General features: G+C 39.9%; 2 protein-coding genes across 2 annotated transcripts in view; both read right to left on the reverse strand.

The window, feature by feature from the left end:
• Nucleotides 1-6091, reverse strand: part of cpsf3 (cleavage and polyadenylation specific factor 3) — a 12771-nt gene extending 6680 nt beyond the window's left edge. The window contains exons 1-8 of the mRNA XM_059357135.1: nucleotides 5900-6091; nucleotides 2843-2906; nucleotides 2665-2762; nucleotides 2289-2417; nucleotides 1046-1223; nucleotides 767-856; nucleotides 285-435; nucleotides 15-190 (exon numbers count right to left, since the gene is read on the reverse strand). Of these exons, the coding sequence (XP_059213118.1) occupies nucleotides 15-190; nucleotides 285-435; nucleotides 767-856; nucleotides 1046-1223; nucleotides 2289-2417; nucleotides 2665-2762; nucleotides 2843-2906; nucleotides 5900-5970 (957 nt within the window). The 5' untranslated portion in view covers nucleotides 5971-6091. The remainder of the gene's footprint in view (nucleotides 1-14; nucleotides 191-284; nucleotides 436-766; nucleotides 857-1045; nucleotides 1224-2288; nucleotides 2418-2664; nucleotides 2763-2842; nucleotides 2907-5899) is intronic.
• A 984-nt stretch (nucleotides 6092-7075) lies between these two features.
• The window catches only part of asap2b (ArfGAP with SH3 domain, ankyrin repeat and PH domain 2b), a 41789-nt gene continuing 23780 nt past the window's right edge, over nucleotides 7076-25084 (reverse strand). Inside the window, exons 11-28 of the mRNA XM_059356804.1 lie at nucleotides 24552-24621; nucleotides 22787-22874; nucleotides 21789-21837; nucleotides 21482-21648; nucleotides 18279-18412; nucleotides 17393-17487; nucleotides 16590-16779; nucleotides 14626-14711; nucleotides 14263-14378; nucleotides 14104-14171; nucleotides 13175-13282; nucleotides 12860-13094; nucleotides 11742-11840; nucleotides 10006-10291; nucleotides 9774-9829; nucleotides 9455-9528; nucleotides 8134-8253; nucleotides 7076-8035 (exon numbers count right to left, since the gene is read on the reverse strand). Coding sequence (XP_059212787.1) covers nucleotides 7961-8035; nucleotides 8134-8253; nucleotides 9455-9528; nucleotides 9774-9829; nucleotides 10006-10291; nucleotides 11742-11840; nucleotides 12860-13094; nucleotides 13175-13282; nucleotides 14104-14171; nucleotides 14263-14378; nucleotides 14626-14711; nucleotides 16590-16779; nucleotides 17393-17487; nucleotides 18279-18412; nucleotides 21482-21648; nucleotides 21789-21837; nucleotides 22787-22874; nucleotides 24552-24621 — 2116 coding nt within the window. The 3' untranslated portion in view covers nucleotides 7076-7960. The remainder of the gene's footprint in view (nucleotides 8036-8133; nucleotides 8254-9454; nucleotides 9529-9773; nucleotides 9830-10005; nucleotides 10292-11741; nucleotides 11841-12859; nucleotides 13095-13174; nucleotides 13283-14103; nucleotides 14172-14262; nucleotides 14379-14625; nucleotides 14712-16589; nucleotides 16780-17392; nucleotides 17488-18278; nucleotides 18413-21481; nucleotides 21649-21788; nucleotides 21838-22786; nucleotides 22875-24551; nucleotides 24622-25084) is intronic.

Raw genomic sequence — 25084 nt, forward strand, 5'->3', positions numbered from 1 at the left:
GCTCGCTCTCTTACCTTCAGGTTGCTGATGTGCTTGAAGACGAAGGGGTTGTTGACGTTGATTGCCTTGCGGATCTTGTCGTTCATGGCGTTGATGTAGGTCTGGTAGACCGCCATGCACTTCCTGGCCAGGGACGAGGCGTAGTAGATGGGGATGTCGTGCAGCTCCGGGTGGTTCTGCCAGTACTCGTCTTCAAACACACAAACACAACAACCATTAATGTCTCACATTCAGACCTTTTCAAAGACAGAACTCGTGGGTCCGAGGGGTCCGTGGCGTCTCACCCAGGATGAGCAGCAGCTCCTGGGCTCGGCCCAGAGCGAAGACGGGGATCAGACAGCGGCCCTCTCTGTTCACGATGTCGTGGACGGTGTTACAGAAACGAGCCTCCCTCTCCTCTCGCTTCTCGTGGATGTGAGTCCCGTAGGTCGACTCCTGCCGGACAGAGGAACAAGTGGTTAACTCCCGACTCTTGTCTTTAGAAAATCAACAAAAATACACCATTTATCATAGAAAGAAACAGTAAAAACAGGAGTTATTGCAAGAGTTTGAACTTTCAGACGGCCCTTGAACGCATCATCGACTCTGAAAAGTGACCAAAACTTGTGTTAAATGTTGATCTTAGTGTCAGAATCTCTTTATTCTCCATGTGTCATTCAAAATAAAGGGTTTCTACTAACCAGATCCGGTTAAAAACATTAAATTCTGTGCTTCTTTTCATCACAGGGAGCAGAAGATGTAAAGGTTTACCCTGAATGTCTCTCACCGTGATGAGGATGTCTGGTTTGACGCTCGGGATCTCTGCTGCCATCAGATGTCTGTCCTCCTGACGGGAGAAATCTCCTGTGTACAACAACTACACACACACACACACACACACACACACACACACACACACACACACACACACACACACACAGAGTTAGTAATGTTATGTATCTTTTCTGATGTAAAAACCTTTTTTCACTGATTTTGTTCTTTTTCAACCATGATGACAACAATTGTTTCAGTATAATCAGAGAAGAAGAAGAAGCTCAGAGCAGACCTTGACTCCGGCGATCTCGATCATGAACATGGCGGCTCCGAGGACGTGGCCGGCGTGGTAACACCAGAACTTGATGCCGGCGACCTCCTTCACCTCGTGGAAGTTGATGGTCTCGATCTTCTCCATGCTCTCCTCCAGGTCCGTCTCAGTGTACAGCATGTCGTCCGCCGAGATGTTACTGCAAACAAACACCACAGAGAGGCATCACGGCCCGACCGGGACTCAGGGGCCACGGCCCGGGACTCAGGGGCCACGGCCCGGTACTCAGGGGCCACGGCCCGGGACTCAGGGGCCACGGCCCGGGACTCAGGGGCCACGGCCCGGGACTCAGGGGCCACGGCCCGGGACTCAGGGGCCACGGCCCAATACTCAGGGGCCACGGCCCAATACTCAGGGGCCACGGCCCGGGACTCAGGGGCCACGGCCCGGTACTCAGGGCCACGGCCACGGCCCGGTACTCAGGGGCCACGGCCCGGGACTCAGGGGCCACGGCCCGGGACTCAGGGGCCACGGCCCAGTACGGACTGGTACTGAGGAGTCATGGTCCGGACCTACCTTGTCCTACCTGACTTTCCTACCTGACCTAGTCCTACCCGACTTTGGCCGAGTCCTACCCGACTTTAACAGAGTCCTACCCGACTTTAACAGAGTCCTACCCGACTTTGGCCGAGTCCTACCCGACTTTAACAGAGTCCTACCCGACTTTAACAGAGTCCTACCTGACTTTAACAGAGTCCTACCCGACTTTAACAGAGTCCTACCCGACTTTGATATAGTCCTACCCGACTTTAACAGAGTCCTACCCGACTTTAACAGATTCCTACCCGACTTTAACAGAGTCCTACCCGACTTTAACAGAGTCCTACCCGACTTTAACAGAGTCCTACCCGACTTTGACATAGTCCTACCTGACTTTAACAGAGTCCTACCCGACTTTGACCTAGTCCTACCTGACTTTAACAGAGTCCTACCTGACTTTAACAGAGTCCTACCCGACTTTGACCTAGTCCTACCCGACTTTGACCTAGTCCTACCCGACTTTGACCTAGTCCTACCTGACTTTAACAGAGTCCTACCTGACTTTAACAGAGTCCTACCCGACTTTGACCGAGTCCTCCCCGACTTTGACCTAGTCCTACCCGACTTTGACCTAGTCCTACCCGACTTTGACCTAGTCCTACCCGACTTTGACCTAGTCCTACCCGACTTTGACCTAGTCTACCCGACTTTAACGGAGTCCTACCTGACTTTGACGTAGTCGGACAGCAGCCAGCGGTAGATGGCCTTGGTGGCGTGAGTCATGAAGGTGCGTCCCTTGAAGCTGGTCTTCTGCAGGAACCAGGGCAGAGCTCCACAGTGATCCAGGTGGAAGCTGAGAGGGAAACGTGTCATTAGTGAGCATCTTTGAGATTTTTGCAGAGAACTGATATGTTTTAATTTGTGTGGTTCTGCTTACAAAAAGGTTTTTCACCAATTTAACATTGACATTTTTTAAGAATTTGCAAATAAATGACAAATTTCCCGGACTCGTGAATTTGGACAACAAGACTGCTGCACAGTCTGAAATAATAATATCAGAATCCACCTGATATTATAGAACAATAACTGAATAAACTCACTGGCTGATGAGCAGCAGGTCGATCTCAGCCGGGTCGATCAGGTCGATGTACGGCAGAGCGTCCATTCCCTCCAGACCAGGATGGATCCCACAGTCCAGCTGGAACCACAACACACACACACACACACACGTTTAGACACACTCACGGCAACGTTTATAGCTGAAGTGAACATACGCACCATGATCTTTCGTCCCTTGAACTCCAGGATGATGCAGGAGCGTCCCACTTCCTGTCCTGCTCCTCTGGACACACAAACACAGAGACGTCTTCACTCTCATGTCCAACTCACATCCAGGTGTTTCACATTTCAGTCTAAGAGCTAAAACTCTTTCCAAAGTAACAATAACAAACAAAACTCAGCTGTCAAACTCATCAGAAGAAATGAAAACTGAAGGAAGATCTGAAAAGATGCACTCTAATTTCACAGAACTTGAAGCCAAACAACATTTAAAAAATAACTTTAATTCAAATAAAACTTTAATGAAATTATTCATTCTGAAATCATATAATCCACAGAGAAACACATGATTTCAATCAATCATCAATTGATGGAAAATATCAAATTAAGTTTGTTATTAAATAAGTTATTAAATGAAGAACTGCCTCTTACTGTTTGTTTAAAGTCTAAAAGGGTCAAACTAAGAAAAAATTCACCTTTGTTGATTAAGAAATATATGTAAAATTTGGCTATTTATGAATGGAGATTGGTCTGAGAGTTTAGCTGGCACATTGGCTCTCCAGAATGAAGACTTGCCTCTAATGATTGGTTAAAAAAAAGTAATCTAGAAAATAAAACGTAACAATTTTTTTGTCTGAATTGGTTCAGAAAAGTCTGTAAAATTAGACTTTTTATGAATGGAGTTTGGTCTGACAGCAGCAGACATAAAAGTCAATGAAGTTTGGTAAATTTTCTCAAAAACAAAATTAAGAGCTGCAACTTAGGATTCGTTAAAAATCTTAAATAATGAAGCGTAACGATGGGTTTGCCTTTAATGAGTAGAAAGATCTACTGAATGATGACATTTATAAATGGAGATTGGTCTGAGAGCAGCAGACTGTTTGGGACACTTTCTTCCAGCCGAATTGAAGATCTGAAACTAAAGATTTGTTAAAAGTTCTAATAGGTAAAACATAATAATAATAAATCAATTTTATTTGTAAAGCACTTTTCATAAAGAAATCTCAAAGTGCTACAGAAACCAGAAACAAATAAGACAAAAGACTAAGAGAAAACTCAGACACATTAAAATCAGCAGTAGATAAAAAAGACACAGGTAATAAAGTAGATTATTAAGAGATGAAGGTGCAGAGACAATAATAAAAACATCTCGGGACAACCTAAACATGCCTCCCTGAACAAAAAGGTTTTAAGCCCTTTTTTAAAGGTGTCCACAGACAAATAACTATATTTTGCCTTTATTTGTTAATAAATGTCTGTAAAATTGTGATGTTTATGAATGGAGTTTGGTCTGAGAGCAGCACACACAGAACTAAGTTGTTTCCTAGCCGAAATGAAGAGCTGCCTCTGGGGATTGGTTCAATATCTCCAATGATGAAGCTCATCAATAGGTTTGCCTATAGAAACATCTACTGAATGAGTATATTTATGAATGGAGTTTGGTCTGAGAGCAGCAGGTTGTTTGGTAGATTTTCTTCCAGCCGAATTGAAGATCTGAAACTAAAGATTCGTTAAAAGTTCCAAGAGGTAAAACATAACTATATTTCGCCTTTATTAGTGATGAAACGTCTGTTAAATGGAGCTCTTTCTGAAGGGAGTCTGGTCTGTTAGCATGGAGGCTAGCTGCTGCTGCTGACAGAGATAAAGTGTTGTTAGACTGTTAGCATGGAGGCTAGCTGCTGCTGCTAACAGAGATAAAGTGTTGTTAGACTGTTAGCATGGAGGCTAGCTGCTGCTGCTAACAGAGATAAAGTGTTGTTAGACTGTTAGCATGGAGGCTAGCTGCTGCTAACAGAGATAAAGTGTTGTTAGGCTGTTAGCATGGAGGCTAGCTGCTGCTAACAGAGATAAAGTGTTGTTAGACTGTTAGCATGGAGGCTAGCTGCTGCTGCTAACAGAGATAAAGTGTTGTTAGACTGTTAGCATGGAGGCTAGCTGCTGCTGCTAACAGAGATCACGTGTTGTTAGACTGTTAGCATGGAGGCTAGCTGCTGCTGCTAACAGAGATAAAGTGTTGTTAGACTGTTAGCATGGAGGCTAGCTGCTGCTAACAGAGATAAAGTGTTGTTGGACTGTTAGCATGGAGGCTAGCTGCTGCTGCTAACAGAGATAAAGTGTTGTTAGACTGTTAGCATGGAGGCTAGCTGCTGCTAACAGAGATAATGTGTTGTTAGACTGTTAGCATGGAGGCTAGCTGCTGCTGCTAACAGAGATAAAGTGTTGTTAGACTGTTAGCATGGAGGCTAGCTGCTGCTAACAGAGATAATGTGTTGTTAGACTGTTAGCATGGAGGCTAGCTGCTGCTAACAGAGATAATGTGTTGTTAGACTGTTAGCATGGAGGCTAGCTGCTGCTAACAGAGATAAAGTGTTGTTAGACTGTTAGCATGGAGGCTAGCTGCTGCTGCTAACAGAGATAAAGTGTTGTTAGACTGTTAGCATGGAGGCTAGCTGCTGCTAACAGAGATAACGTGTTGTTAGACTGTTAGCATGGAGGCTAGCTGCTGCTGCTAACAGAGATAAAGTGTTGTTAGACTGTTAGCATGGAGGCTAGCTGCTGCTAACAGAGATAAAGTGTTGTTAGACTGTTAGCATGGAGGCTAGCTGCTGCTAACAGAGATAAAGTGTTGTTAGACTGTTAGCATGGAGGCTAGCTGCTGCTGCTAACAGAGATAAAGTGTTGTTAGACTGTTAGCATGGAGGCTAGCTGCTGCTGCTAACAGAGATAAAGTGTTGTTAGACTGTTAGCATGGAGGCTAGCTGCTGCTGCTAACAGAGATAAAGTGTTGTTAGCATGGAGGCTAGCTGCTGCTGCTAACAGAGATAAAGTGTTGTTAGACTGTTAGCATGGAGGCTAGCTGCTGCTGCTAACAGAGATAAAGTGTTGTTAGCATGGAGGCTAGCTGCTGCTAACAGAGATAAAGTGTTGTTAGACTGTTAGCATGGAGGCTAGCTGCTGCTAACAGAGATAAAGTGTTGTTAGCATGGAGGCTAGCTGCTGCTAACAGAGATAAAGTGTTGTTAGCATGGAGGCTAGCTGCTGCTAACAGAGACTCACAGCGGGCGGATCAGCAGCTGGTCGCTCTCCTCCGCAGGAACCGTCACGTCACATTTACGTTTAGTCGTCATGGTTACGTCACGTTAATAAACCTGATTAATCTTCCACAAATATATAAAACATTAATTCATAACTTCTTTAGCAGCTCCGCGCGGAGACACAAGTTTACCAACGCGTCATTTCTGGTTCCTGCTGAAACCTCCCCGTGTCAAACAGGCGGTGACTTTGGTTCCGCCTCGAGAAGGATCTTTGTTTCTTTATATGTCGTTATGTTTATAATAATAATACTTATAACAATAATAATAATAATATAATAATTATTATTCTTATTTTACTAAAGCAAATTTCTACTCTATAGGACAATATTTACTTTAATCTGGAAACTATAAAAGTTTGTCAAGAGTATTTTTTAACTTAATATTATTTTTATTATTATTAATAATTTTAAACAAGATGATCATAATATTTAATATGAACTATTTAGGATTTTCTGACATATCAATCTTAAGTAAATCATTATTTAATTGTTAGTTTTGATGTTTTCTAGTCTTCCTTAAAATGTAATTTTAACAAACAATAAAAAGTGTAACACAAGTTAAAATGTGTGTATATTTGATACAAATATTCATGTCTGTTGATGCGTACACTGGTATTTCATTAGTACTAATTTTATGTCACTAAACTCATGTTTATTTATTCATTTATTTCTACTTTCTTCATGTATTTAGTTTATGTCCACATTTATTTTTTACATTTCCACATGTATTCATTTATTTCTATATTTATTTATGTAATTTTCTATATTCATTATGTATTAATTTCTATGTTTGATTCATTTATTTCATATTTATTCATTTTCTACATTCATTATTTATTATGTATTAATTTGAATATTTGTTTATTTCATATATATTCATGTTATTTTCTACATTCTTTCTTCATGTATTTTCTATATTTATTTATTTCATAATTATTTGATATTTTCTACATTCATTATTTATTAATTTCTATATTTAGATTATTGAGTCTTTTGTCCTCTCGTCACTCTGAGAATCATCGTCGTCTCAATGTTGCATCTTTTATTCTCTATTTATTATATTATAAATATATTTATTAACAATCTCTGATTCACAGTTTCAACATTTCATGTTTAACAGAAGAGAAAACGTCCTGAAGTGATGGAAGACTTTTTATTTACAGCCCGGAGACAAACAAACAAACAACAAGACGGAGAGAAAAATAATAAAGTCAAATAATGAATAAAGAGAAAATAAAAACATTAAACATTAAATCAGAGATCAGCTGTTTAATAAAAGCACAATAAGATCAAAAGTGGACGTTTATTATTCAGATATTTCCTCTCAGAGTTTCCCTTCAGCCAATAATTCTATAATCTAATATCAGTTTTATATTCTATAAAATACTTTGGAGCGTTCAGATATTAAATCTCGCTGATGTTTCCACCTTTTAAAACAAATCACAGAGAAGAAATAAACTAATAAATGTAGAAATACTCAAAAAAATATATAAATAAATGCTAATAAAATAATGGAAAATCTACATTTTTACGTGTATTTTTAAATTATTTATTTGGGTATTTACTCATTAATTCATTTATTCCTAAATTTTATTTTTTTATTTCATTGTTTGCACATTTGTTTTCACATTTCCACAATTTATTTATTTATTTATATTTCAGTTCTTTATGTATTTATTCCTACATTTATTTCCACATTTCTTCATTTATTCCTGCGAGTTCAAATGCAAAAGTCACACAGATATGAATAAATAAATAAATGTGGAAATAAATTAATAAATGAGAGTAGAAGTGAACAACGTAATAAATGAACACATTCATAAATAAATAAAAATGTGGAAATACTGAAATAAATGCGTGAAAAATGTAGAAATAAACAAATAGAGAAAAACCTAAATAAATAATAAAATAAATGTGTAAATACAGACATTCCGTTATTTGTTCCTAATATTTTTTTGATTGTATTTCTACGTTTATTGGTTCATTTCTCTCTTTCTTCCTGCTGATGTCACTTCCTGGGCGGGTCAGTCTGTGATGAAGTGGACGAAGGTGACAGGAAACGCTCCGCGGCGACTCGGCTCGCCTTCAACGTGTCCCACCTGCAACACACACACACACACACACACACTCAGAGAGGAGGAGGAGGAGGAGAGGAGGAAGAGGTGATGATGCGTTTCCTGTCCCAGCTGTCACTCACCCACCACTCGTTGTCCTCCTCCGTCTCCACGACGATGACCTCGCCCTCGCTGAACGTCAACTCATCAGGATGATCAGCAGAACAGTTATAGATGGCCTTCACACGCTGGGGACGCTGCTTCTACAGACAGACAGACAGGTGGAGAGACAGACAGACAGGCGGAGAGACAGACAGGTGGAGAGACAGACAGACAGGTGGAGAGACAGACAGACAGAGAGACAGGTGGAGAGACAGACAGGTGGAGAGACAGACCGGTGGAGAGACAGACAGACAGGTGGAGAGACAGACAGGTAGAGAGACAGACAGACAGAGAGACAGGTGGAGAGACAGACAGGTGGAGAGACAGACAGACAGACAGGTGGAGAGACAGACAGGTAGAGAGACAGACAGACAGAGAGACAGGTGGAGAGACAGACAGGTGGAGAGACAGACAGACAGACAGGTGGAGAGACAGACAGGTAGAGAGACAGACAGGTGGAGAGACAGAGAGACAGGTGGAGAGACAGACAGGTAGAGAGACAGACAGACAGAGAGACAGGTGGAGAGACAGACAGGTGGAGAGACAGACAGACAGACAGGTGGAGAGACAGACAGGTAGAGAGACAGACAGACAGAGAGAAAGACAGGTAGAGAGACAGACAGGTGGAGAGACAGACAGGTAGAGAGACAGACAGACAGACAGGTGGAGAGACAGACAGGTGGAGAGACAGACAGACAGGTGGAGAGACAGACAGGTAGAGAGACAGACAGGTGGAGAGACAGACAGACAGGTGGAGAGACAGACAGACAGGTGGAGAGACAGACAGGTGGAGAGACAGACAGGTAGAGAGACAGACAGGTAGAGAGACAGACAGGTGGAGAGACAGACAGGTAGAGAGACAGACAGGTGGAGAGACAGACAGACAGGTGGAGAGACAGACAGACAGACAGGTAGAGAGACAGACAGGTGGAGAGACAGACAGGTGGAGAGACAGACAGGTAGAGAGACAGACAGGTGGAGAGACAGACAGGTAGAGAGACAGACAGGTGGAGAGACAGACAGGTGGAGAGACAGACAGACGGAGAGACAGACAGACAGGTGGAGAGACAGACAGGTAGAGTTTCGGCTCAGTTTGTCAGTATGTAGTATTTTGGAGTTATTTTGAGTATTTTGCAGTCAGAAACTGTGATGACATCATCTGAACTGTTGGTGAACGCTGAGAGAGTCAAAGTGAACCAGGTGAGTCTGATGATGCTGATGAAACCAGGAGGTTTATTCTCTCATCTGCCTTTAAATGCACCTGTTGACCTCTGACCTCTGACGGTGTGTTTGAGGACTTACGGAGAAGGCGCTTCTGGGTTTGGGGGTGGGAGGACTGGGACTCTGGGGGGACCTGGCCTGAGACCCTGCAGAGACTACAAGACAACAGATGACATCACAAGAAATTATTTTGATTGTTTGTTTCGGTTGGTTCAGAGGAAAACTTCTGTGTTTTAGTCACATTAAGACCAAAAAACTTCACAAACCTTTTATTTATTTATTTTCAGTACACAGTGGATGAAAAAATATTCAGATTACTGCAGTAAAAATACTAATACACACTGTGAAATACTCCACTACGGTAGAAGTACTAATAGTTCAGAGTAAATACTTTGAGTACCTCGTCTGTCGGACCCGGTCCTGACTGCAGGTCTCTGAGGGGGGCGCTTGACAGACCTGAGACCAGACCAGATAAAAACCACTGAACCAGATTACCAGGAAAATACTGAGATATATGGAAAACAGTCCAGTCCAGTATACAACAGTCCAGTCCAGTCCACAACAGTCCAGTCCAGTCCAGTACAGTACAGTTCAGTTCAGTTCAGTTCAGTTCAGAACAGTCCAGTACATACCCGCTGGGTGACTTGGGGGATGTGGGGGACTTGGGTCCTGGTGGTCCTGGTGGTCCTGGGGGTCCTGGTGGTCCTGGGGGCCTGCCAATCTGGTGATGGGGGACCGGTGGCGGAAGGGGCGGAGCCTTGAAGTGGGGAGGAGGTGGGATGGTGGGAGGTGCTGGGACCGGGGGGAGGCCTGCTGCTGGTGGGGGGGGCAGGGGGGGCAGCGGGGTGTTCCTGGCGGACAGGGTCTTGGTCTCCAACATGCTGGTCCTCTTGTTTCCTGGAGCAGCTGCTGGGAGGACTGGGAGAGGAGACAGATCAGACCTCTGAACCACAACCAGACGCCTCAGGGCCTTTATTCATCTTTCTGCATATATAATCTATATAATCTATAAATCTCTATAATCTAAAGTCCTGCAGCTCTGTGGAATCAGAACAACTCAAATAAAATAAATATCAATTTATAAACAACATTTCTTCAGTTTTTTCAGCATTTAGCAGCACTTTGATGCAGAACAGTAAACAGCAGCATCGTCTGCATACAGGCGGACAAAGGAAAACTTTAAACCCAAACAAACTGTTTATCTGTTTTTCACAGCAATAAATAAATCTTTAAGTCCTGCAGCTCCAAAACTCCAACATGTCTTTGGATATCGAAAACCATTTCTTTCATATTTTTTTTTCTTTTTTTTAAATAGAATAAAACAGAAGCGTTTTAAACATTAGTATAAACATTTTGTGTTACCAACATTGGAAAATTGTAAAAAGTTATATCCTCATTCTCTACATGATGTTTTTCACAACATCTGGTTAGTGCAAACCAAAGTTATTACACTTAATAAAACGAGAGTTAAAAATAAAAAATAAAACCCTAACGCTAAACAGGAGTTTTAAAAAAAATAATAACTAAGTGAACTGAACTCACTAAATCAACTAAAATTAAAGTGGAAATAGATCATTAGTGAATCTGTTTACTGAGACGAGGACGTTAACGACCGTCAACTTCAGAAAGATTCAGAACACTCAGAGCTGCGAGGGTTAATAACTGACTGGAGCTCAGATGGATCATAAAAGGAAATACAGGAAACATTTATTGTGACCTTGTTGAATCTCACACCCAACAAATACCGCATTAGAACAACTAAAACTAATAAAAACTGAACTAAAACTAATAAAAACTGAACTAAAACTAATAAAAACTGAACTAAAACTAATAAAAACTAGCAAACTCACTCTAAAAACTAATTAAAAATAACTGAATTTGGAAACAAAATTTCACAACGAAATTAAAACTAAAACTAATGAAAAATCCCAAACTATTAAACCTTGGTGTGAACAGTTTATTTTGGTGGAACTTTAAACGAGACCAGCTCAGATTAGTTCACTTTCGTTCTGACGGAGCGTTCATCAACGGGATTCACTCAAAGACTTCAACAGTTTCAGATGATAAAAGGTGATCTTCTTTAAAGAAAACTCGATTTAAAACCTGTCGGCAGGTTCAAAGGTTTAAGGCTGTTTTTGGTTTGTGAAGAAAAAGACAAAATAAGACGCAGAAGCAGGCAACTGAAGCAGTAACAAGAAAGATGAACTGACATAAATAAAGTAGCTAAAAACACTGTGAACCAGCAGAATAATGAATGAAAACAGATTGTAGAAGAACAGAAAATATTGATAGATATTTGTTTGTGTTATTTCTGCCTGGAAGCTTTTATTTTGTAACCAGCAGGCGGACAGGAAGTGAGGTCACTCACCGTACATGGACGAGTTCCTCTCGGGGGTCTGGGGGTTCGGCGGGTCGGAGGACGACCGCTGTCTCCCCACCGTCTCCATGGCAACGGGTTTACCGTGTCCTGAAAACAAACAAACAGACAAACAAACTCAGATTTCTGATCTTCATTCAAAACAAAAAACAAGTTTAATTTAAGAAGTATTTTTTTCACTGCAATATATAAAATATACAACTCCTGCAGCTCTATAGCACAAAAATCATGAAAAAAACATGTCTTTGTGCAGAATAACAGAGAAAGTCAGAAAAAGTTGAATTTTTCAGATAAATTACTTTCCAAAAAATATGATTTGTGAATTTATTTTTAAACGCTTTTGTGTCCTTTATGTTATAAAACCAGTTTTCTCCATATATTCTCAGTATTGTCATGTTTAAGCCTCTCCTGTCCTCTCCTCTCAGCTCTGTGTAAACAGCCTCTCCTGTCCTCTCCTCTCTGCTCTGTGTAAACAGAATTTAATGTTTTTAACAGGATCTGGTTTATTTTAAATGACACATGGTGAATAAAGAGATTCTGACACTAATATCAACATTTAACACAAGTAACGGTCACTTTTTATAACAGAAACATTAGTAATTGATGATCTGTTCAAGGACCGTCGGAAAGTTCAAACTCCGATCATAATGCCTATTTTTACAGCTTCTTTCTATGCTTAACGGAAGATTTTTGGTAAATTTTTTTAAGAAAACATACGTAGGGTTCAGAAAGTTCAGGATTTAAAAGTGGTCCCAGAATTGAACCCTGAGGAACTCCAGAATATAACTGACACAGAGCTAAAGCACCAACACTGACACATGTAGAATAAAGAGATTCTGACACTAATATCAACATTTAACACAAGTAACGGTCACGTTTTATAACTTATGATACGTTCAAGGACCGTGGGAAAGTTCAAACTCTGACGATAACGTCTGTTTTTACAGTTTCTATAGTTTCTCTCTAATTAAAGGGTGATTTTTGGTGATTTTTCTTAAAGTCAACATGTTTTGATCCTGCTGGTGGTTGCTGTTTTAAGAGGAAACCTGGTCTCAGAGTCCCAGAGGACCCTGAAGAGGCTCTGAGGTTTCTAACAGCTGGTCTCTGACCTCTGTTGGGTCCTCGGGGGGGCAGTGGGGGGGTGGGTCCCGGCGGCGGCAGGTTGAGGTCCAGCATGGTGCCGTAGGTCTCGTTGCTGATCATCATGCTGGGGACCTGAGGCCTCTGTTTGTCCCGCGCCAGGCAGGCGGCGTCCCGGGCCAGCGCCGCCAGGTTGGGCTGCAGGGCGCCGCTGCCCGCCACGAAGCAGCTGACCGGGCGCTCCTCGCGCCGGTTGGGGATCGGCTGCAGGAGGACAAATAAACACGGTTAGAAGTGCTCGCCGCCGCCGCCGCCGCCGTGAGCAGCAGGTGTTCAGAGCTGACCTTGTCCTCCATCTCGTCCTCGCTCTCGTCCATGTCCTCGTTCTGCAGACGCCACTCGTACTCCACGTGGACGTGGACGTTAAACTTCCCCGTCTGAGCCTGAGTCAGCTGCAACACCAACACACCGCCTGTTAGTTACTTTAGGTTCAAAACTTTACATTTTGTGTCGTTTCTTCAGGTCCTGAAGAGGAAAAAAACACTTTAACCTGCATTCTGGCTGCAAAACACCTCTGACTGTATAGAGGTCTATGAGAAAATGACCCCACTTCTGACTGGACATGTGAGCTCAGTAAATCAATCAATCAGACTTCATTTGTAAAGCAAATACAAGAGAAATGTAACACAAAGTGCTTCACATAAAAAGGATTAATAATAATAAAATTAATAATAATAATAATAATAATAATAAAACATAGAAACAAGCAAACACCCTTCATCCCATTATAAACAAAGCACAAACTGAGGATGAAAATAAGATGAAAATAATAAATAATTAAAAAGTAAAGCATAATGGAATATATATATATATATATATATATAGACTAATATATAATAGCAAATAAATAAAAATATAGTAAGGTAACTTTTTTACAAAAGTAAATAATCACAATAAAAAGTAAAAAAGCTAGATAAAAAAATGAAAATAATAAAAAATAAATAATAAAAAATAGAGGATGATAAAATATATATATATAAAAATAGACTAATAAATAATAGCAAATGAATAAATAAATAAATAAAAGAGAAGATGTTGTAACACTAAGATGCATGAGCAGAAAAATATATTAAAAATGGTTCAAATTAAAAAGAGAAGTGTTAAAAAGTAAACATTGTCACAGTGAGCTGATAGTCTCAGTCGTTAGTTTGATGTCTTCTTTAAAACAACATGATGTTTGTTTAGTAAATAACAACAATAAAGAGTTGTTTACCTGTTCCTCACAGCGGGCGTGGCGGAGACGCTTGGCGATGTCCAGCGGCGTCTCTCCCGCCTCGTTGGCTGAGGAGACAAATTCACCCAGAGCTCTCTACTGGTTCCTTCACAATAAAAGCCTGATATCCTGTGTGTGTGTGTGTGTGTGTGTTCCTACTGATGGACACTGAGGCTCGTCCTCTCAGCAGCAGCTTGAGACACTCGCTGTTGTCCGTCAGACAGCAGTAATGCAGCGCGGTGCTGCCTCTGGCCGTCTGCCTGTCCAGGTTAGCACTGACACACACACACACACACACACAGTTAGTAACAGTATTTATGTTTTCTGATATAAACAGATATGTAAAAACCTTTTCTTTTCCACCACATAAAACACAGAAAATGGAGCTTTTTTTATTTTTTATTTTAAAGGTCAGTGACTGACTGACTGTTTATTTATTTTTTATTTTTTCTAAATTTTCATTTCTAGAATTTGTTGACAATTTAATCTATGTATCAATAATAATAATAACGATAAATATACCTGTTCTGAGCGAGGAAGTCGACGATGTGCAGGGAGTTCCTGTCGACCATTCGGACGGCCAGGTGGAGCACCGTCTCTCCAGGCTCCTACACACACACACACACACACACACACACACACACACACACACACACACAGACACACACACACACACACACACACACACACACACACACACACACAGACACACACACACAGACACGCACACACATACACACACACACACACACACACACACAGACACACACACACACACACACACACACACACAGACACGCACACTAGTAAACCAACTAATAGTAATAATAAACCAGCTGATATTAATAATAAACCAGCTAATATTAATATTAAAACCAGCAAGTATTAATAATAAACCAGCTAATATTAGCTGGTTTATTATTAATATTAGCTGGTTTATTATTATTATTAGCTGGTTTATTATTACTATTAGCTGGTTTATTATTACTATTAGCTGGTTTATTATTAACATTAGCTGGTTTATTATTACTATTAGCTGGTTTATTATTACTATTAGCTGGTTTATTATTACTATTAGCTGGTTTATTATTAACATTAGCTGGTTTATTATTACTATTAGCTGGTTTATTATTACTATTAGCTGGTTTATTATTAACATTAGCTGGTTTATTATTAACATTAGCTGGTTTATTATTACTATTAGCTGGTTTATTATTACTATTAGCTGGTTTATTATTACTATTAGCTGGTTTATTATTAACATTAGCTGGTTTATTATTACTATTAGCTGGTTTATTATTACTATTAGCTGGTTTATTATTACTATTAGCTGGTTTATTATTAACATTAGCTGGTTTATTATTACTATTAGCTGGTTTATTATTACTATTAGCTGGTTTATTATTAACATTAGCTGGTTTATTATTAACATTAGCTGGTTTATTATTACTATTAGCTGGTTTATTATTACTATTAGCTGGTTTATTATTACTATTAGCTGGTTTATTATTAACATTAGCTGGTTTATTATTACTATTAGCTGGTTTATTATTACTATTAGCTGGTTTATTATTACTATTAGCTGGTTTATTATTAACATTAGCTGGTTTATTATTACTATTAGCTGGTTTATTATTACTATTAGCTGGTTTATTATTACTATTAGCTGGTTTATTATTAACATTAGCTGGTTTATTATTACTATTAGCTGGTTTATTATTACTATTAGCTGGTTTATTATTACTATTAGCTGGTTTATTATTACTATTAGCTGGTTTATTATTAATATTAGCTGGTTTATTATTACTATTAGCTGGTTTATGAGGTCTGGTGTTGGGCTTGCCTGATGTTTTGCTGTTATTAACTACTTTTAGAACATGTTTGATTTCTTCTACTTTAAGCAGTTCAGCTGTCAGAGATCAGATCATGTTTCTGCCGTCAGCTTCCTCTAAAGTTCAGCTTCAAAGTAAAACAGAAGGTCAAATATACTGAGTCTGAAATACAGAACTAGATGTTCTAGAGTAAAGATGATTCTTAGAACTAGATGTTCGAGAGTAAAGATGACTGTTAGAACTAGATGTTCTAGAGTTAAGATGATTCTTAGAACTAGGTGTTCTAGAGTAAAGATGACTGTTAGAACTAGATGTTCTAGAGTAAAGATGATTCTTAGAACTAGGTGTTCTAGAGTAAAGATGATTGTTAGAACTAGATGTTCTAGAGTAAAGATGATTCTTAGAACTAGATGTTCGAGAGTAAAGATGACTGTTAGAACTAGATGTTCTAGAGTAAAGATGATTCTTAGAACTAGGTGTTCTAGAGTAAAGATGATTGTTAGAACTAGATGTTCTAGAGTAAAGATGATTGTTAGAACTAGATGTTCTAGAGTAAAGATGAATGTTAGAACTAGATGTTCTAGAGTAAAGATGATTCTTAGAGCTAGATGTTCTAGATGTTCTAGAGTTAAAGTGGAGGAGGAGGTGGCGTACGTGCTCGTTGGGCTGGGGGCTGGCCTCCATCAGCTCCGCCCCCTCTGCGTAGACCTGGAGGAGGGCCAGGATGTCTCTGCTCCTCACCGCCTCGTACAGGACCTGGAGCCGGGCGCCGCCGTCCGCACAGAGACGCCGCGCGAAGCGCTTCTCCGTGTACTTAGCCGTGATGTAATCCTTCCTCATCTGCCTGCAGGAGGACACACAGTCAGACAGACCACACCTCCTGCTCCTTCACCTCCTCCTCCTCCTCTAATCCTTCTCTTCATCCTCCTTCATCACTTCCTCCTGCTCCTCCTCCTCCTCCTTCACCTCCATCTACTCCTGCTGCTCCTCCTCCTCCTGCTCCTCTACTCCTACTGCTCCTCCTCCTTCACCTTCACTTCCTCCTGCTGCTCCTCCTCCTCCCCTACTCCTCCTTCACCTCCTCCTCCTCCCCTTCCTTTACTCTTCCTTCTCCTCCTTTCCCCCCTTTTCCACCTCCTCCTCCTTCACCCCTTCTTTTACTTCCACCTCCTCCTCCTCCTTCTCCCCCTCCCCTCCCTTTCCTCTTCCTCCTCCTCCTCCTTCACCTCCTCCTCCTTCACCTTCTCCACCTCCTCCTTTTCCACCTCCTCCCCCTCCACCCCTTCCTTTACTTCCTCCTCCTCCTCCTTCACCTCCTCCCCTTCTTTTCCTCCTCCTTCTCCTCCTTTCCCTCCGTTTCCACCTCCTCCTCCTTCACCCCTTCTTTTACTTCCTCCTCCTGCTCCTCCTCCCCCTCCTCCCCCACCTCCTCCTGCTCCTCCTCCTCCTGTACTCACATGTCGCTGCTCGGGTCTGGCTTGGTGACGTTCTGCGCCACCAGATCTGCCTCCATGATCTCGTTGAAGCTGGCGTTTCCCACGTTCTTGGCCAGCTGAAACACAACACGGAGGTTCGTCTGCTTTCTACGCCTTTAAAAACTTAAATTCATTCTAGAAATATCACGCGGGAAAATAAAAGTTTAATACTGACGGAAAGAGAAAAATAAATATTTGTTTATGTTTACGTATAAATACAATTAAGGCTGAATTCAAAACAAACTGTCAAAATAATATTTGTAGTAAATTCACTGAATAGAAAACAGACTGACGGAGTTTGTGGGCCACGAAAATACATAAAAATAATCACAATCTTCTGAAGAAAACAGAAAACAACCCAATATTTTTATGCAATATTTCAAAGAAAGAAAATCATGATGTTATTACATGAGGTAAAACTATTACAATAAAAAGCTGATATAGCTTTTCTAGCTAAAATAACAATATTTTTGTCGCATTATCAGGATTTTTTTTGTCTTTTTTATCCTGAAATATTTACTTTTTTCAGTTCTGGTTGTCAAATTACTGTGGAAATAAACAGATACAAATGATAAACTGTCATATAAAAACATCTGAAGTATATTAATGAAGTTTACATATAAGTATATTATAATGAAAGATTAATAACTGAACTTTTTATATTTGAAAGGTCACAATATTTGGAGAAAAATAAAGTTGTAATATTTCCAGATAACTTCAGAAAACAACGAGTTAAACATCAGGATCGACTTGTTTCTTTAAACGTTTGGATGAATTCTATGGATCTCAAATATGTTTTACCACAGAGACACAAGTCAGTGAAATATTAAACATAATGAATAAAAAACGAACTGATTTGTGGACTCACCAGCAGCTCGGAGGTTCCCAGCATGTCCAGGTCCAGACTCTGGATCCTGGAGTAGTGGACCCCCATCTCCCTGTGGATCCCCGAGCACTCGATGCAGATCAGAACCCCCAGGTTGGTGGAGAGCCAGGTGGGACCTGGACAGGAAATAAACAACTTTGTTTACTCAAGAATACTCCGATTATTAGAGTCAAGTGGAAAAAACTCAATTAGAATAGATTAAAAAGATGAAAACATTCTAATACAAACATTTCTCAGGGAAAAAAAACGTAATTATTCTCTGATATTTAAGTGGTAAATTAACAAGAAAGAACTTTCTAATAGAAATTATTAATTCCCTGACATTTTAAAGTATAAAAATATATTTGCAAGAAAAAACCTTATGACCAGTGGAACATGAATTAAAAATGTTTAATCAGTTTAATAATGAGAATAAACTTTAATTTTCCGAAGTTTGTTGTATGTATGTTTATCTATAAAAAAAATCTTGGTAATCAGTCAAACTATGATGCAGTGTGCCATGATTGGAATGAATTAACTTGTCATTTTATGAATATATATTTTAAATTGTATTTATGTATGTTTTAAATGTGGACCCCACTCAAAGTAGCTCCACTTTAGGGTCGAGCTAATGGGGATCCTTCTAAATAAATAAATATATGTCTATTGCCTGTTATGCGTCTTTGGGTGTCTAGTATAGTGCTATATAAATTAAATGTATTATTATTATTATTATTATTAATAATGTTATTCTCCGACATTATAAAATCATAAATTTTCAAGAAAAAAACTGACAGCATATGTTGATTATATGGTACAATAAATATTTTTTTATTCCATAAATATACGACGTAACTTTGTAAATTCATATTTATATGAATTTTTATTTATTATTATTACGTTACAGTGTTACAGTCCACCACTGAGTCATGGTATAAGTAGTAGTAGTAGTAGTAGTAGTAGTAGTGTTAGCATTAGTTATGACTGGGCGCAGTAGCAGTATTAGTACAAGTATTATTATTAGTAGTAGTATTAGCATTATTCTCAGTAGTAGTAGTATAAGTATTATTATTTTTATTAGTAGTAGTAGTAGTATAAGTAGTATAAGTATTATTATCAGTAGTAATAGTATCAGCAGCAGTACTGACCCGGAGCTCCAAAGTCGCAGCAACAGTAGTAGTAGTTGTAGTAGTCATAGTATTATTAGTATACGTAGCAGCAGTAGTAGTAGTAGCAGAAATAGTAGTAGTAGTAGTAGTAGTATCAGTAGTACTCACTGGGGGCTCCACAGTTGCAGCAGCAGTAGTAGTAGTAGTAGTATCAGTAGTAATAGTAGTAGTAGTACTCACTGGGGGCTTCACAGTCGCAGCAGTAGTATTAGTAGTAGTAATATCAGTAGTAGTAGTATCAGTAGTAGTAGTACTCACTGGGGGCTCCACAGTCGCAGCAGTAGTATTAGTAGTAGTAGTATCAGTAGTAGTAGTAGTACTAGTACTCACTGGGGGCTCCACAGTCGCAGCAGTAGTATTAGTAGTAGTAGTATCAGTAGTAGTAGTAGTAGTAGTACTCACTGGGGGCTCCACAGTCGCAGCAGTAGTATTAGTAGTAGTAGTATCAGTAGTAGTAGTAGTAGTAGTACTCACTGGGGGCTCCACAGTCGCAGCAGTAGTATTAGTAGTAGTAGTATTAGTAGTAGTAGTAGTAGTAGTAGTAGTATCAGTAGTAGTAGTAGTAGTAGTACTCACTGGGGGCTCCACAGTCGCAGCAGTAGTAGTGGTAGTAGCAGTAGTATTAGTAGTAGTAGTAGTAGTAGTACTCACTGGGGGCTCCACAGTCGCAGCAGTAGTAGTAGTAGCAGTAATAGTATTAGTATTAGTAGTAGTAGTAGTAGTACTCACTGAGGGCTCCACAGTCGCAGCAGTAGTAGCGGTAGTAGCAGTAATAGTAGTAGTAGTAGTAGTAGTAGTAGTAGTAGTAGTAGTAGTATCAGTAGTAGTAGTAGTAGTAGTAGTACTCACTGGGGGCTCCACAGTCGCAGCAGTAGTAGTAGTAGTAGTAGTAGTATCAGTAGTAGTAGTAGTAGTAGTAGTATCAGTAGTAGTAGTAGTAGTAGTAGTACTCACTGGGGGCTCCACAGTCACAGCAGTATTAGTGGTAGTAGCAGTAATAGTAGTAATAGTAGTAGTAGTAGTAGTAGTAGTAGTACTCACTGGGGGCTCCACAGTCGCAGCAGTAGTAGTGGTAGTAGCAGTAATAGTAGTAGTAGTAGTAGTAGTAGTAGTACTCACTGGGGGCTCCACAGTCGCAGCAGTATTAGTGGTAGTAGCAGTAATAGTAGTATTAGTAGTACTAGTAGTAGTAGTAGTAGTACTCACTGGGGGCTCCACAGTCGCAGCAGTAGTAGTGGTAGTAGCAGTAATAGTAGTAGTATTAGTAGTAGTAGTAGTAGTAGTAGTAGTAGTAGTAGTAGTAGTACTCACTGGGGGCTCCACAGTCGCAGCAGTAGTAGTAGTAGTAGTAGTAGTATCAGTAGTAGTAGTAGTAGTAGTAGTATCAGTAGTAGTAGTAGTAGTAGTAGTACTCACTGGGGGCTCCACAGTCGCAGCAGTATTAGTGGTAGTAGCAGTAATAGTAGTAATAGTAGTAGTAGTAGTAGTAGTAGTACTCACTGGGGGCTCCACAGTCGCAGCAGTAGTAGTGGTAGTAGCAGTAATAGTAGTAGTAGTAGTAGTAGTAGTAGTACTCACTGGGGGCTCCACAGTCGCAGCAGTATTAGTGGTAGTAGCAGTAATAGTAGTATTTGTAGTAGTAGTAGTAGTAGTAGTACTCACTGGGGGCTCCACAGTCGCAGCAGTAGTAGTGGTAGTAGCAGTAATAGTAGTAGTATTAGTAGTAGTAGTAGTAGTAGTAGTAGTAGTATCAGTAGTAGTAGTAGTAGTAGTAGTATCAGTAGTAGTAGTAGTAGTAGTAGTACTCACTGGGGGCTCCACAGTCGCAGCAGTAGTAGTAGTAGTAGTAGTAGTATCAGTAGTAGTAGTAGTAGTAGTAGTCATAGTATTATTAGTATACGTAGCAGCAGTAGTAGTAGTATCAGTAGTAGTAGTAGTAGTAGTAGTACTCACTGGGGGCTCCACAGTCGCAGTAGTAGTGGTAGTAGCAGTAATAGTAGTAGTAGTAGTAGTAGTAGTAGTAGTAGTAGTACTCACTGGGGGCTCCACAGTCGCAGCAGGCGTGGTTGCCGCTCATCCTCTTCACCTCCCCTACGATGGCTCTGGTCAGCTCCTGGATGATGTTGTTCTCTCCTTCGTCCTGGTCGCCTTTAAACGCTTGATTCAGAGCTTCTTCTTTACTGTTCTGCAGCACCGACACCCAGCTGCACACACACAACTTCTCAGCTCAAATTTTCACATTTTTTATTAAAAAATGACAACTTTTTATCTCATAGTTATCACTTAGAATTTCATGATTTAAGTTTTTATCTCAGGATTAAAACTTTAAGGTTGTTTTTCTTACACCTGACACTCGGCTTCGTCCTCGGCCTGGAAGTGATACGTCCTGTCGTCTGCAGAGACAGAGTCACACCAGAGGTCAGAAACAGGTGAGAACAGGTGAGAACAGGTGAGAACAGGTGACACAGTTGGAAACAGGCGAGAACAGGTGACAACAGGTGAGAACAGGTGACACAGTTGGAAACAGGTGAAAACAGGTGAAGCAGGTGAAAACAGGTGAAACGTGAGAACAGGTAAGGACAGGTGTAAACAGGTGAAAACAGATGAAACAGGTGAGAACAGGTGAAATAGGTGAAACGTGAAAACAGGTGAGAACAGGTGAGAATGGATGGAAACAGGTGGAAACAGGTTAGAACAGGTGAGAACAGGTGAAAACTGTGAAAACAGGTGAAACAGGTGAGAACAGGTGAAAACTGTGAAAACAGGTGAAACGTGAGAACAGGTGGAAACAGGTGAGAACAGGTGAAATAGGTGAAACGTGAAAACAGGTGACAACAGGTGGAAATATATGAAAACAGGTGAAACGTGAGAACAGGTGGAAACAGGTGACAACAGGTGAAACAGGTGACAAAGGTGACACAGGTGGAAACAGATGAAAACAGGTGAAACAGGTGAGAACAGGTAAGAATGAGTGAGAACAGGTGGAAACAGGTGAAATACTGGAAACAGGTGAAACAGGTGAGTACAGGTTTAGTTACGTGAGAACAGGTGAGAACAGGTGAGAACAGGTAAAACAGGTGAGAACAGGTGAAAACCTGCAAGTGAGAACAGGTGAAACAGGCGGAAACAGGTGAGAACAGGTGAGAACAGGTGAAAACCTGCAAGTGAGAACAGGTGAAACAGGCGGAAACAGGTGAAACAGGTGAGAACAGGTGAGAACAGGTGAAAACCTGCAAGTGAGAACAGGTGAAACAGGCGGAAACAGGTGAAACAGGTGAGAACAGGTGAAACAGGTGAGAACAGGTGAGAACAGGTGAAACAGGTGAAACAGGAGTAGCTTACGTGAGAACAGGTCGAAGCTCTTCTTCTCCTCCGGGTTCCTCTTCACCTGACAGGTGAGCAGGTTGAGTTTAGCTGGAGGTCTGTTGGCCTGAGAGAACACAATCAGAAATATATATTAAGTATTATAAATATTATAGTATTTATATATATAAAATACTGTCAGCACATCAGTACAGAATCATCAAAAATCTCTTTCACTGTTACAGGTAGCCGACCCAAACACTTTATTCTAACCTGAGCTAATCAATCAGAACTCAACCTCCAAGATTAAAAACAAACATTTAGAAGTTAAAAACACAGGGTTCATCTGAGGACCTTTAATATTTCTTTATTTTGGTAAAACGTTATGCAGATGATACCGATTTATTTATCTCCACTAAAACATGTAGTATTCATTCACAAAGTAAACAGCTGACATTTCTTTAAAATAAATAAATAAATAAAGGACATGTGTAATAAGTTACAAGTTTTTTTTGTTGAAAATTCACAACTTTATTCATTGTTTGTTTTTGACCTGAGAACTTTTATTTAACAGAGTTTTGTTTCGTGTAAATTTAAAGCAATGTGCTTCTCTGAAAAAAACAAAAAACAAAATGATACATTCACTGAGAATATATGTATATTTCTTGATTTGAGTATGCTTTTAAATTGAACAACTTTAATCTCTGTACTTTATATTGAAGTTGTTTGTTTTTAAATGAACAACTTTGAGTCTTTTCTTGTAGATTTTAGACTTTAATCCCAGAAATGTATCCCCCCCCCCCCCATAAAAGTAAGACTTTAATCTGTTAATTTGTTGTTAAAAAACTTACTTATTTTTGTTGTGAATTCATGATTTTATTCAGTTTTTATAATTTTTTTATTTATGACTTTAATGTGGCAAATTCTGAGATGTTTCTTGAAAATTTAAGACTTTTATCTCAGAGTTCTTTTGTTGTAAATTCACAACTTTATTCATAGATAGTTTTGTTCTTAACCTGACAGCTTCCGAGTTTCATTTCTTGTAATTTAAAGCAATGTGCTTCTCTGAAAAAACAAAAAACAATTTTTCCCGCTGCTTTCTTAATTTTTTGACATATTCTTCGAAATTCTGAGGTTTTTGTTGTTGTAAATTTCAGATTTTATCCTATTTTTAGAACGTGAATGTACTTAAATCTCAGAATTTCTGAGTTTTTTTATTGTAAATTTAAAACAAATATGTTGGAGTCAATTTGGAGTCTTTTCTTGTAAATTTAAGACTTTCATCTCAGGAGAGTTTCTTTTAAATTAAACAACTTTAATAAAACAGATGAAATTTATTTTAAAATGTGCAAATAAATGAAAAAGGAAAGAGAACTCGTGTAATAAGTTGCAACATTGTGATTTGAAGAGCAGAAGCAGAGATGAAGGAGAGAGAAACGATGAAAAGAGATAATAATCAATAATCATTAACCCCTCGTCTCCCTGCTCCCACCCTTCTCTCTGTCATCCTCCTCCTCATGCTCTTCCTCCTCCTTCTCTTTCTCTTCCTCTTGCTCTGTCCTGATTGGCCGTTTGACTCTTCATGTAAAAACTTCAAAATAAAAGAAAGAAGGAATAAAAAACAAAAAAAATAAATATGAAATAAATAAAAAAAACTATAATATTTCCCAAATTCAAATAAATACTAAAACCCCAGAAGATGTTTTTATTTTATTTTTTAATTGACAGACATGCAGGAGGGAGGGAGGGAGGGCGGAGCTTCTCATGCAGGAGGACCAATCAGAGGAGAGGAGGCGGGGCTTACCGTGCCGTGGCAGATGGTCAGGAAGCCGTTCCTCACGGAGCATTTCCTCTTCTGCCACACCTTCCTCAGCCTGACAACACCACAAAACACATCAACAACTGAAACTTCAACAGAAAAAAGACTCAAATAAACGGGAAAGAGCTCAGATACTGTGAGACGCTTTTAATTGTAATTTGAAAAAACAGTTAAACCGGAAAACTGCTTTTATTTTGAAGGCTGTTCCAACACGTTGTAATGTCTAGTAAATACAAGCATGGAGGAAACTAGTGGCGGCTGGCTGGACTGCACTTCTTCTTCTGAGGTTGTGGTTGAACACTCACACTCGAGCAGTTGTAAACACCCACCTGGGCCAGACGGGCAGAAATGTCTGAATATGTGATTGTGTTTTGGAACAGATCAATAATATAACCAGTGATCGGCTCCAGTGATGTCATAGTGACTCTATATCAATAAATCTCTGTTTTTGCCGCGTTGATTCCTTCCAGAGAGAACAGCGAGGGGAGATATGACAAAATGACCATTTTGTTCATTTT

Source organism: Centropristis striata, chromosome 18, assembly GCF_030273125.1.
Source record: "Centropristis striata isolate RG_2023a ecotype Rhode Island chromosome 18, C.striata_1.0, whole genome shotgun sequence".
NCBI classification, from domain to species: domain Eukaryota; kingdom Metazoa; phylum Chordata; class Actinopteri; order Perciformes; family Serranidae; genus Centropristis; species Centropristis striata.